The sequence below is a fragment of the Oncorhynchus tshawytscha genome, unplaced genomic scaffold, assembly GCF_018296145.1.
Source record: "Oncorhynchus tshawytscha isolate Ot180627B unplaced genomic scaffold, Otsh_v2.0 Un_contig_1961_pilon_pilon, whole genome shotgun sequence".
Taxonomy (NCBI): domain Eukaryota; kingdom Metazoa; phylum Chordata; class Actinopteri; order Salmoniformes; family Salmonidae; genus Oncorhynchus; species Oncorhynchus tshawytscha.
Window position 1 is genome coordinate 232,501 of NW_024609682.1, and position 12,500 is coordinate 245,000.

At 41.5% G+C, this 12,500-nt stretch overlaps 1 protein-coding gene across 1 annotated transcript in view; it reads left to right on the forward strand.

Annotated features, from left to right (window-relative positions):
- The window catches only part of LOC121845472 (CUB and sushi domain-containing protein 3-like), a gene marked incomplete at its 3' end in the record, with an annotated part of 33,698 nt that overhangs the window by 18,454 nt on the left and 2,744 nt on the right, over positions 1 to 12,500 (forward strand). Inside the window, exon 5 of the mRNA XM_042316919.1 lies at positions 12,303 to 12,472. Coding sequence (XP_042172853.1) covers positions 12,303 to 12,472 — 170 coding nt within the window. The remainder of the gene's footprint in view (positions 1 to 12,302; positions 12,473 to 12,500) is intronic.

Here is a 12,500-nt window from a genome sequence, read left to right on the forward strand (position 1 = left end):
TGGTTAGAGTGTATAGGTGGCAGGGTAGCCTAGTGGTTAGAGTGTAGAGGTGGCAGGGTAGCCTAGTGGTTAGAGTGTATAGGCGGCAGGGTAGCCTAGTGGTTAGAGTGTATAGGTGGCAGGGTAGCCTAGTGGTTAGAGTGTATAGGTGGCAGGGTAGCCTAGTGGTTAGAGGGGGCGGCAGGGTGGCCTAGTGGTTAGAGTGTAGAGACGGCAGGGTAGCCTAGTGGTTAGAGTGTAGAGGTGGCAGGGTAGCCTAGTGGTTAGAGTGTAGAGGAGACAGGTAGCCTAGTGGTTAGAGTGTAGAGGTGGCAGGGTAGCCTAGTGGTTAGAGTGTATAGGCGGCAGGGTAGCCTAGTGGTTAGAGTGTAGAGGTGGCAGGGTAGCCTAGTGGTTAGAGTGTATAGGCGGCAGGGTAGCCTAGTGGTTAGAGTGTAGAGGTGGCAGGGTAGCCTAGTGGTTAGAGTGTATAGGCGGCAGGGTAGCCTAGTGGTTAGAGTGTAGAGGTGGCAGGGTAGCCTAGTGGTTAGAGTGTAGAGGTGGCAGGGTAGCCTAGTGGTTAGAGTGTAGAGGTGGCAGGTAGCCTAGTGGTTAGAGTGTAGAGGTGGCAGGATAGCCTAGTGGTTAGAGTGTAGAGGTGGCAGGTAGCCTAGTGGTTAGAGTGTATAGGCGGCAGGGTAGCCTAGTGGTTAGAGTGTAGAGGTGGCAGGGTGGCCTAGTGGTTAGAGTGTAGAGGTGGCAGGGTAGCCTAGTGGTTAGAGTGTAGAGGTGGCAGGGTAGCCTAGTGGTTAGAGTGTAGAGGTGGCAGGGTAGTCTAGTGGTTAGAGTGTATAGGCGGCAGGGTAGCCTAGTGGTTAGAGTGTATAGGTGGCAGGATAGCCTAGTGGTTAGAGTGTATAGGCGGCAGGGTAGCCTAGTGATTAGAGTGTAGAGGTGGCAGGGTAGCCTAGTGGTTAGAGTGTAGAGGTGGCAGGGTAGCCTAGTGGTTAGAGTGTATAGGTGGCAGGGTAGCCTAGTGGTTAGAGTGTATAGGTGGCAGGGTAGCCTAGTGGTTAGAGTGTATAGGTGGCAGGGTAGCCTAGTGGTTAGAGTGTATAGGTGGCAGGGTAGCCTAGTGGTTAGAGTGTAGAGGTGGCAGGGTAGCCTAGTGGTTAGAGTGTAGAGGGGGCAGGGTAGCCTAGTGATTAGAGTGTAGAGGTGGCAGGGTAGCCTAGTGGTTAGAGTGTAGAGGTGGCAGGGTAGCCTAGTGGTTAGAGTGTATAGGTGGCAGGGTAGCCTAGTGGTTAGAGTGTATAGGTGGCAGGGTAGCCTAGTGGTTAGAGTGTATAGGTGGCAGGGTAGCCTAGTGGTTAGAGTGTAGAGGTGGCAGGGTAGCCTAGTGGTTAGAGTGTATAGGCGGCAGGGTAGCCTAGTGGTTAGAGTGTATAGGTGGCAGGGTAGCCTAGTGGTTAGAGTGTATAGGTGGCAGGGTAGCCTAGTGGTTAGAGGGGGCGGCAGGGTGGCCTAGTGGTTAGAGTGTAGAGACGGCAGGGTAGCCTAGTGGTTAGAGTGTAGAGGTGGCAGGGTAGCCTAGTGGTTAGAGTGTAGAGGGGGCAGGGTAGCCTAGTGGTTAGAGTGTATAGGTGGCAGGGTAGCCTAGTGGTTAGAGTGTAGAGGTGGCAGGGTAGCCTAGTGGTTAGAGTGTAGAGGTGGCAGGGTAGCCTAGTGGTTAGAGTGTAGAGGGGGCAGGGTAGCCTAGTGGTTAGAGTGTATAGGTGGCAGGGTAGCCTAGTGGTTAGAGTGTATAGGCGGCAGGGTAGCCTAGTGGTTAGAGTGTATAGGTGGCAGGGTAGCCTAGTGGTTAGAGTGTATAGGTGGCAGGGTAGCCTAGTGGTTAGAGGGGGCGGCAGGGTGGCCTAGTGGTTAGAGTGTAGAGACGGCAGGGTAGCCTAGTGGTTAGAGGGGGCGGCAGGGTGGCCTAGTGGTTAGAGCGTTGGACTAGTAACCGGAAGGTTGCAAGTTCAAATCCCCGAGCTGACAAGGTACAAATCTGTCGTTCTGCCCCTGAACAGGCAGTTAACCCACAGTTCCTAGGCCGTCATTGTAAATAAGAAAAATAGAGCAGAGGAGAAGGCGGACAACAGGAGGAAATGGGTAGATACTGTATTCTGTATACGGCTCTAGGTATACGGTCTCAGACAGGGTCCTAGGTCCTGCTTCAGTCTCTCTAGTCTCTAGGTATACGGTCTCAAACTGGGTCCTCGATCCTGCTTCAGTCTCTCTAGTCTCTCTAGTCTCTCTAGTCTGTATCTCTCCATCTCTCTAGTCTGTATCTCTCCATCTCTCTAGTCTGTATCTCTCCATATATCTAGTCTGTATATATGTAGTCTGTATCTCTCCATCTCTCTAGTCTGTATATATGTAGTCTGTATCTCTCCATCTCTCTAGTCTGTATATATGTAGTCTGTATCTCTCCATCTCTCTAGTCTGTATATATCTAGTCTGTATATATGTAGTCTGTATCTCTCCATCTCTCTAGTCTGTATATATGTAGTCTGTATCTCTCCATCTCTCTAGTCTCCATCTCTCTAGTCTGTATCTCTCTAGTCTGTATCTCTCTAGTCTGTATCTCTCTAGTCTCCATCTCTATTCTGTATCTCTCTAGTCTCCATCTCTCTAGTCTGTATCTCTCTAGTCTGTATCTCTAGTCTCCATCTCTCTAGTCTGTATCTCTCTAGTCTGTATCTCTCTAGTCTGTATCTCTCTAGTCTGTATCTCTCTAGTCTGTATCTCTCTAGTCTGTATCTCTCCATCTCTCTAGTCTGTATCTCTCCATATATCTAGTCTGTATATATGTAGTCTGTATCTCTCCATCTCTCTAGTCTGTATATATGTAGTCTGTATCTCTCCATCTCTCTAGTCTGTATATATGTAGTCTGTATCTCTCCATCTCTCTAGTCTGTATATATGTAGTCTGTATCTCTCCATCTCTCTAGTCTGTATATATCTAGTCTGTATCTCTCCATCTCTCTAGTCTGTATATATCTAGTCTGTATCTCTCCATCTCTCTAGTCTGTATCTCTCTAGTCTGTATCTCTCTAGTCTGTATATATCTAGTCTGTATCTCTCTAGTCTGTATCTCTCTAGTCTGTATATATCTAGTCTGTATCTCTCTAGTCTGTATATATCTAGTCTGTATCTCTCCATCTCTCTAGTCTGTATCTCTCTAGTCTGTATCTCTCTAGTCTGTATCTCTCTAGTCTGTATATATCTAGTCTGTATCTCTCTAGTCTGTATCTCTCTAGTCTGTATCTCTCTAGTCTGTATCTCTCTAGTCTGTATCTCTCTAGTCTGTATCTCTCTAGTCTGTATCTCTCTAGTCTGTATCTCTCTAGTCTGTATATATCTAGTCTGTATCTCTCTAGTCTGTATCTCTCTAGTCTGTATCTCTCTAGTCTCTATCTCTCTAGTCTGTATATAAATAGTCTGTATCTCTCTATCTCTCTAGTCTCTATCTCTCTAGTCTGTATCTCTCTAGTCTGTATATATCTAGTCTGTATCTCTCTAGTCTGTATATATCTAGTCTGTATCTCTCCATCTCTCTAGTCTGTATATATCTAGTCTGTATCTCTCTAGTCTGTATCTCTCTAGTCTGTATCTCTCCATCTCTCTAGTCTCCATCTCTCTAGTCTGTATCTCTCTAGTCTGTATCTCTCTAGTCTGTATCTCTCTAGTCTCCATCTCTATTCTGTATCTCTCTAGTCTCCATCTCTCTAGTCTGTATCTCTCTAGTCTGTATCTCTCTAGTCTCCATCTCTCTAGTCTGTATCTCTCTAGTCTGTATCTCTCTAGTCTGTATCTCTCTAGTCTGTATCTCTCTAGTCTGTAGTCTCTAGTCTCCATCTCTCTAGTCTGTATCTCTCTAGTCTGTATCTCTCTAGTCTCCATCTCTAGTCTGTATCTCTCTAGTCTGTATCTCTCTAGTCTGTATATATCTAGTCTGTATCTCTCCATCTCTCTAGTCTGTATCTCTAGTCTGTATCTCTCTAGTCTGTATATATCTAGTCTGTATCTCTCCATCTCTCTAGTCTGTATCTCTCTAGTCTGTATCTGTCTAGTCTGTATATATCTAGTCTGTATCTCTCCATCTCTCTAGTCTGTATCTCTCTAGTCTGTATCTCTCCATCTCTCTAGTCTGTATCTCTCTAGTCTGTATCTCTCTAGTCTGTATATATCTAGTCTGTATCTCTAGTCTGTATCTCTCTAGTCTGTATATATCTAGTCTGTATCTCTCTAGTCTGTATATATCTAGTCTGTATATATCTACTCTCCATCTCTCTAGTCTGTATCTCTCTAGTCTGTATCTCTCTAGTCTGTATCTCTCTAGTCTGTATCTCTCTAGTCTGTATCTCTCTAGTCTGTATCTCTCTAGTCTGTATCTCTCTAGTCTGTATATAAATAGTCTGTATCTCTCTACTCTCTATCTCTCCAGTCTGTAACTCTCTATCTCTCTAGTCTCTATCTCTCTAGTCTGTATATAAATAGTCTGTATCTCTCTATCTCTCTAGTCTCTATCTCTACTCTCTATCTCTCTAGTCTGTATCTCTCTATCTCTCTAGTCTCTATCTCTCTAGTCTGTATATATCTAGTCTGTATCTCTCTAGTCTGTATATATGTAGTCTGTATCTCTCCATCTCTCTAGTCTGTATATATGTAGTCTGTATCTCTCCATCTCTCTAGTCTGTATATATCTAGTCTGTATATATGTAGTCTGTATCTCTCCATCTCTCTAGTCTGTATATATGTAGTCTGTATCTCTCCATCTCTCTAGTCTGTATATATCTAGTCTGTATATATGTAGTCTGTATCTCTCCATCTCTCTAGTCTGTATATATGTAGTCTGTATCTCTCCATCTCTCTAGTCTGTATATATGTAGTCTGTATCTCTCCATCTCTCTAGTCTGTATATATCTAGTCTGTATCTCTCTAGTCTGTATCTCTCTAGTCTGTATATATCTAGTCTGTATCTCTCTAGTCTGTATATATCTAGTCTGTATCTCTCCATCTCTCTAGTCTGTATCTCTCTAGTCTGTATCTCTCTAGTCTGTATCTCTCTAGTCTGTATATATCTAGTCTGTATCTCTCTAGTCTGTATCTCTCTAGTCTGTATCTCTCTAGTCTGTATATATCTAGTCTGTATCTCTCTAGTCTGTATCTCTCTAGTCTGTATCTCTCTAGTCTGTATCTCTAGTCTGTATATATCTAGTCTGTATCTCTCTAGTCTGTATCTCTCTAGTCTGTATCTCTCTAGTCTGTATCTCTCTAGTCTGTATATATCTAGTCTGTATCTCTCCATCTCTCTAGTCTCCATCTCTCTAGTCTGTATCTCTCTAGTCTGTATATATCTAGTCTGTATCTCTCTAGTCTGTATATATCTAGTCTGTATCTCTCCATCTCTCTCTAGTCTGTATATATCTAGTCTGTATCTCTCTAGTCTGTATCTCTCTAGTCTGTATCTCTCCATCTCTCTAGTCTCCATCTCTCTAGTCTGTATCTCTAGTCTGTATCTCTCTAGTCTGTATCTCTCTAGTCTCATCTCTATTCTGTATCTCTCTAGTCTCCATCTCTCTAGTCTGTATCTCTCTAGTCTGTATCTCTCTAGTCTCTATCTCTCTAGTCTGTATCTCTCTAGTCTGTATCTCTCTAGTCTGTATCTCTCTAGTCTGTATCTCTCTAGTCTGTATCTCTCTAGTCTGTATCTCTCTAGTCTGTATATAAATAGTCTGTATATATCTAGTCTCCATCTCTCTAGTCTGTATCTCTCTAGTCTGTATCTCTCTAGTCTGTATCTCTCTAGTCTGTATCTCTCTAGTCTGTATCTCTCTAGTCTGTATCTCTCTAGTCTGTATATATCTAGTCTGTATCTCTCCATCTCTCTAGTCTGTATCTCTCTAGTCTGTATATATCTAGTCTGTATCTCTCCATCTCTCTAGTCTGTATCTCTCTAGTCTGTCCATCTCTCTAGTCTGTATCTCTCTAGTCTGTATCTCTCTAGTCTGTATCTATCTAGTCTGTATCTCTCTAGTCTGTATCTCTCTAGTCTGTATATATCTAGTCTGTATCTCTCTAGTCTGTATATATCTAGTCTGTATCTCTCCATCTCTCTAGTCTGTATCTCTCTAGTCTGTATCTCTCTAGTCTGTATATATCTAGTCTGTATCTCTCTAGTCTGTATCTCTCTAGTCTGTATCTCTCTAGTCTGTATATATCTAGTCTGTATCTCTCTAGTCTGTATCTCTCTAGTCTGTATCTCTCTAGTCTGTATCTCTCTAGTCTGTATATATCTAGTCTGTATCTCTCCATCTCTCTAGTCTGTATCTCTCTAGTCTGTATATATCTAGTCTGTATCTCTCTAGTCTGTATCTCTCTAGTCTGTATCTCTCTAGTCTGTATATATCTAGTCTGTATCTCTAGTCTGTATATATCTAGTCTGTATCTCTCTAGTCTGTATATATCTAGTCTGTATCTCTAGTCTGTATCTCTCTAGTCTGTATATATCTAGTCTGTATCTCTCCATCTCTCTAGTCTGTATCTCTCTAGTCTGTATCTCTCTAGTCTGTATCTCTCTAGTCTGTATATATCTAGTCTGTATCTCTCCATCTCTCTAGTCTGTATCTCTCTAGTCTGTATCTCTCTAGTCTGTATCTCTCAGTCTAGTCTGTATCTCTCCATCTCTAGTCTGTATCTCTCTAGTCTGTATCTCTCTAGTCTGTATCTCTCTAGTCTGTATCTCTCCATCTCTCTAGTCTGTATCTCTCCATATATCTAGTCTGTATATATGTAGTCTGTATCTCTCCATCTCTCTAGTCTGTATATATGTAGTCTGTATCTCTCCATCTCTCTAGTCTGTATATATGTAGTCTGTATCTCTCTATCTCTCTAGTCTGTATCTCTCTAGTCTGTATATATCTAGTCTGTATCTCTCTAGTCTGTATCTCTCTAGTCTGTATCTCTCTAGTCTGTATCTCTCTAGTCTGTATATATCTAGTCTGTATCTCTCCATCTCTCTAGTCTGTATCTCTCTAGTCTGTATATATCTAGTCTGTATCTCTCTAGTCTGTATCTCTCTAGTCTGTATCTCTAGTCTGTATCTCTCTAGTCTGTATATATCTAGTCTGTATCTCTCTAGTCTGTATATATCTAGTCTGTATCTCTAGTCTGTATATATCTAGTCTGTATCTCTCTAGTCTGTATCTCTCTAGTCTGTATATATCTAGTCTGTATCTCTCCATCTCTCTAGTCTGTATCTCTCTAGTCTGTATCTCTCTAGTCTGTATCTGTCTAGTCTGTATATATCTAGTCTGTATCTCTCCATCTCTCTAGTCTGTATCTCTCTAGTCTGTATCTCTCTAGTCTGTATCTCTATCTCTCTAGTCTGTATCTCCATCTCTCTAGTCTGTATCTCTCTAGTCTGTATCTCTCCATCTCTCTAGTCTGTATCTCTCTAGTCTGTATCTCTCTAGTCTGTATATATCTAGTCTGTATCTCTCCTAGTCTCTAGTCTGTATCTCTCTAGTCTGTATCTCTCTAGTCTGTATCTCTCTAGTCTGTATATATCTAGTCTGTATCTCTCTAGTCTGTATCTCTCTAGTCTGTATCTCTCTAGTCTGTATCTCTCTAGTCTGTATATATCTAGTCTGTATCTCTCTAGTCTGTATCTCTAGTCTCCATCTCTAGTCTGTATCTCTCTAGTCTGTATCTATCTAGTCTGTATATATCTAGTCTGTATCTCTCTAGTCTGTATCTCTAGTCTGTATCTCTCTAGTCTGTATATATCTAGTCTGTATCTCTCTAGTCTGTATATATCTAGTCTGTATATCTATTCTAGTCTGTATCTCTCTAGTCTGTATCTCTCTAGTCTGTATCTCTCTAGTCTGTATCTCTCTAGTCTGTATCTCTCTAGTCTGTATATATCTAGTCTGTATCTCTCCATCTCTCTAGTCTGTATCTCTCTAGTCTGTATCTCTCTAGTCTCCATCTCTAGTCTGTATCTCTCTAGTCTGTATCTCTCTAGTCTGTATATATCTAGTCTGTATCTCTCTAGTCTGTATCTCTCTAGTCTGTATCTCTAGTCTGTATATATCTAGTCTGTATCTCTCTAGTCTGTATCTCTCTAGTCTGTATATATCTAGTCTGTATCTCTCCATCTCTCTAGTCTGTATCTCTCTAGTCTGTATCTCTCTAGTCTGTATCTCTCTAGTCTGTATCTCTCTAGTCTGTATCTCTCCATCTCTCTAGTCTGTATCTCTCTAGTCTGTATCTCTCTAGTCTGTATCCATCTCTAGTCTGTATCTCTCTAGTCTGTATCTCTCTAGTCTGTATCATCATCTCTAGTCTGTATCTCTCTAGTCTGTATCTCTCTAGTCTGTATCTGTCTAGTCTGTATATATCTAGTCTGTATCTTCCATCTCTCTAGTCTGTATCTCTCTAGTCTGTATCTCTCCATCTCTCTAGTCTGTATCTCTAGTCTGTATCTCTCTAGTCTGTATATATCTAGTCTGTATCTCTAGTCTGTATCTCTCTAGTCTGTATATATCTAGTCTGTATCTCTCTAGTCTGTATATATTAGTCTGTATCTCTCCATCTCTCTAGTCTGTATCTCTCTAGTCTGTATCTCTAGTCTGTATCTCTCTAGTCTGTATATCTAGTCTGTATCTCTCTAGTCTGTATCTCTAGTCTGTATCTCTCTAGTCTGTATATATCTAGTCTGTATCTCTCTAGTCTGTATCTCTAGTCTGTATCTCTCTAGTCTGTATCTCTCTAGTCTGTATATATCTAGTCTGTATCTCTCTAGTCTGTATCTCTAGTCTCCATCTCTAGTCTGTATCTCTCTAGTCTGTATCTCTAGTCTGTATCTATCTAGTCTGTATCTCTCTAGTCTGTATATATCTAGTCTGTATCTCTAGTCTGTATATATATCTAGTCTGTATCTAGTCTGTATATATCTAGTCTGTATCTCTCCATCTCTAGTCTGTATCTCTCTAGTCTGTATCTCTCTAGTCTGTATCTCTCTAGTCTGTATATATCTAGTCTGTATCTCTCCATCTCTAGTCTGTATCTCTCTAGTCTGTATCTCTCTAGTCTGTATCTCTCTAGTCTGTATCTCTCTAGTCTGTATCTCTAGTCTGTATCTCTCCATCTCTAGTCTGTATCTCTCTAGTCTGTATCCATCTCTCTAGTCTGTATCTCTCTAGTCTGTATCTCTCTAGTCTGTATATATCTAGTCTGTATCTCTAGTAGTCTAGTATCTCTCTAGTCTGTATCTCTCTAGTCTGTATCTCTCTAGTCTGTATCTATCTAGTCTGTATCTCTCTAGTCTGTATCTCTCTAGTCTGTATCTCTCTAGTCTGTATATATCTAGTCTGTATCTCTCTAGTCTGTATCTCTCTAGTCTGTATCTCTCTAGTCTGTATCTCTCTAGTCTGTATATATCTAGTCTGTCTCTCCATCTCTCTAGTCTGTATCTCTCTAGTCTGTATATATCTAGTCTGTATCTCTCTAGTCTGTATCTCTCTAGTCTGTATCTCTAGTCTGTATCTCTCTAGTCTGTATATATCTAGTCTGTATCTCTCTAGTCTGTATATATCTAGTCTGTATCTCTAGTCTGTATCTCTCTAGTCTGTATCTCTAGTCTGTATCTCTCTAGTCTGTATATATCTAGTCTGTATCTCTCCATCTCTCTAGTCTGTATCTCTCTAGTCTGTATCTCTCTAGTCTGTATCTCTCTAGTCTGTATCTCTAGTCTGTATCTCTCCATCTCTAGTCTGTATCTCTCTAGTCTGTATCTCTCTAGTCTGTATCTCTCTAGTCTGTATATCTAGTCTGTATCTCTCTAGTCTGTATCTCTCTAGTCTGTATATATCTAGTCTGTATCTCTCCATCTCTCTAGTCTGTATCTCTAGTCTGTATCTCTCTAGTCTGTATCTCTCTAGTCTGTATATATCTAGTCTGTATCATCTCTCTAGTCTGTATCTCTCTAGTCTGTATCTCTCTAGTCTGTATATATGTAGTCTGTATCTCTCCATCTCTCTAGTCTGTATATATGTAGTCTGTATCTCTCCATCTCTCTAGTCTGTATATATGTAGTCTGTATCTCTCCATCTCTCTAGTCTGTATATATGTAGTCTGTATCTCTCCATCTCTCTAGTCTGTATATATGTAGTCTGTATCTCTCCATCTCTCTAGTCTGTATATATGTAGTCTGTATCTCTCCATCTCTCTAGTCTGTATATATCTAGTCTGTATCTCTCCATCTCTCTAGTCTGTATATATCTAGTCTGTATCTCTCTAGTCTGTATCTCTCTAGTCTGTATATATCTAGTCTGTATCTCTCTAGTCTGTATCTCTCTAGTCTGTATCTCTCTAGTCTGTATCTCTCTAGTCTGTATCTATCTAGTCTGTATCTCTCTAGTATATATCTCCATCTCTCTAGTCTGTATCTAGTCTGTATCTAGTCTGTATCTCTCTAGTCTGTATATATCTAGTCTGTATCTCTCTAGTCTGTATCTCTCTAGTCTGTATCTCTCTAGTCTGTATATATCTAGTCTGTATCTCTCTAGTCTGTATATATCTAGTCTGTATATATCTATTCTGTATCTCTCCATCTCTCTAGTCTGTATCTCTCCATCTCTCTAGTCTGTATCTCTCTAGTCTGTATCTCTCTAGTCTGTATCTCTCTAGTCTGTATATATCTAGTCTGTATCTCTCTAGTCTGTATCTCTCTAGTCTGTATATATCTAGTCTGTATCTCTAGTCTGTATCTCTCTAGTCTGTATCTCTCTAGTCTGTATATATCTAGTCTGTATATCTCTAGTCTGTATCTCTCTAGTCTGTATCTCTCTAGTCTGTATATATCTAGTCTGTATCTCTCTAGTCTGTATCTCTCTAGTCTGTATATATCTAGTCTGTATCTCTCCATCTCTCTAGTCTGTATCTATCTAGTCTGTATCTCTAGTCTGTATCTCTCTAGTCTGTATATATCTAGTCTGTATCTCTCCATCTGTATCTAGTCTGTATCTCTCTAGTCTGTATCTCTCTAGTCTGTATCTCTCCATCTCTCTAGTCTGTCTAGTCTCTATCTCTAGTCTGTATCTCTCCATCTCTCTAGTCTGTATCTCTCTAGTCTGTATCTCTCTAGTCTGTATCTCTCCAGTCTGTATCTCTCTAGTCTGTATCTCTCTAGTCTGTATCTCTCTAGTCTGTATCTCTCTAGTCTGTATCTCTCTAGTCTGTATCTCTCTAGTCTGTATCTCTCTAGTCTGTATCTCTCTAGTCTGTAAAGTCTGTCTCTAGTCTGTATCTCTCTAGTCTGTAGGAAAGAACATCTCTCTAGTCTGTAAAGTCTGTATATATCTAGTCTGTATCTCTCCATCTCTCTAGTCTGTAACTTGAATGTCATAATGATATTGGGAATGAAAGCTGTAGTGATTTCAGAAGTGTCCTCAATCTGTTATCCAACGTGTGATGTTAGACTACTTTCTCACAGTACTGATGATGACGGTGAGGAAAGGAACAGTGACGGTGAGGAAAGGAACAGTGACGGTGAGGAAAGGAACAGTGGCAGTGAGGAAAGGAACAGTGACAGTGAGGAAAGGAACAGTGACGGTGAGGAAAGGAACAGTGACGGTGAGGAAAGGAACAGTGACAGTGAGGAAAGGAACAGTGACGGTGAGGAAAGGAACAGTGACGGTGAGGAAAGGAACAGTGACGGTGAGGAAAGGAACAGTGACAGTGAGGAAAGGAACAGTGACGGTGAGGAAAGGAACAGTGACGGTGAGGAAAGGAACAGTGACGGTGAGGAAAGGAACAGTGACAGTGAGGAAAGGAACAGTGACGGTGAGGAAAGGAACAGTGACAGTGAGGAAAGGAACAGTGACGGTGAGGAAAGGAACAGTGACGGTGAGGAAAGGAACAGTGACAGTGAGGAAAGGAACAGTGACAGTGAGGAAAGGAAAGGAACAGTGACGGTGAGGAAAGGAACAGTGACGGCGAGGAAAGGAACAGTGACAGTGAGGAAAGGAACAGTGACGGTGAGGAAAGGAACAGTGACAGTGAGGAAAGGAACAGTGACAGCGAGGAAAGGAACAGACTTTGAAAACTACAGCGATTAGAAATAAGCTTTTTGGTAAATGCATTTGAACTCTCGTCTTTTGCTCAGTGTAATGATATACTGAATATATCCGTCACAGGGAAACATTGCAGACATTGGAAGAGAATTCTCTCGTTCGGGTCACTTTATTCCACTCTGTGTCTTTGTTCTCTAGCGGAGTGCGGCTCAACCGTTTCCAACAGCGAAGGAGTTGTGTTGTCGCCCAACTACCCACTGAACTACGACAACAGCCACGAGTGTGTCTACAGCATTCAGGTGGAGACGGGAAAGGGCATCAACGTCTCAGCAAGCACTTTCCAACTGGCACAAGGAGACATTCTCAAGGTAATAACCCCCCCCCATTTTTCATTCT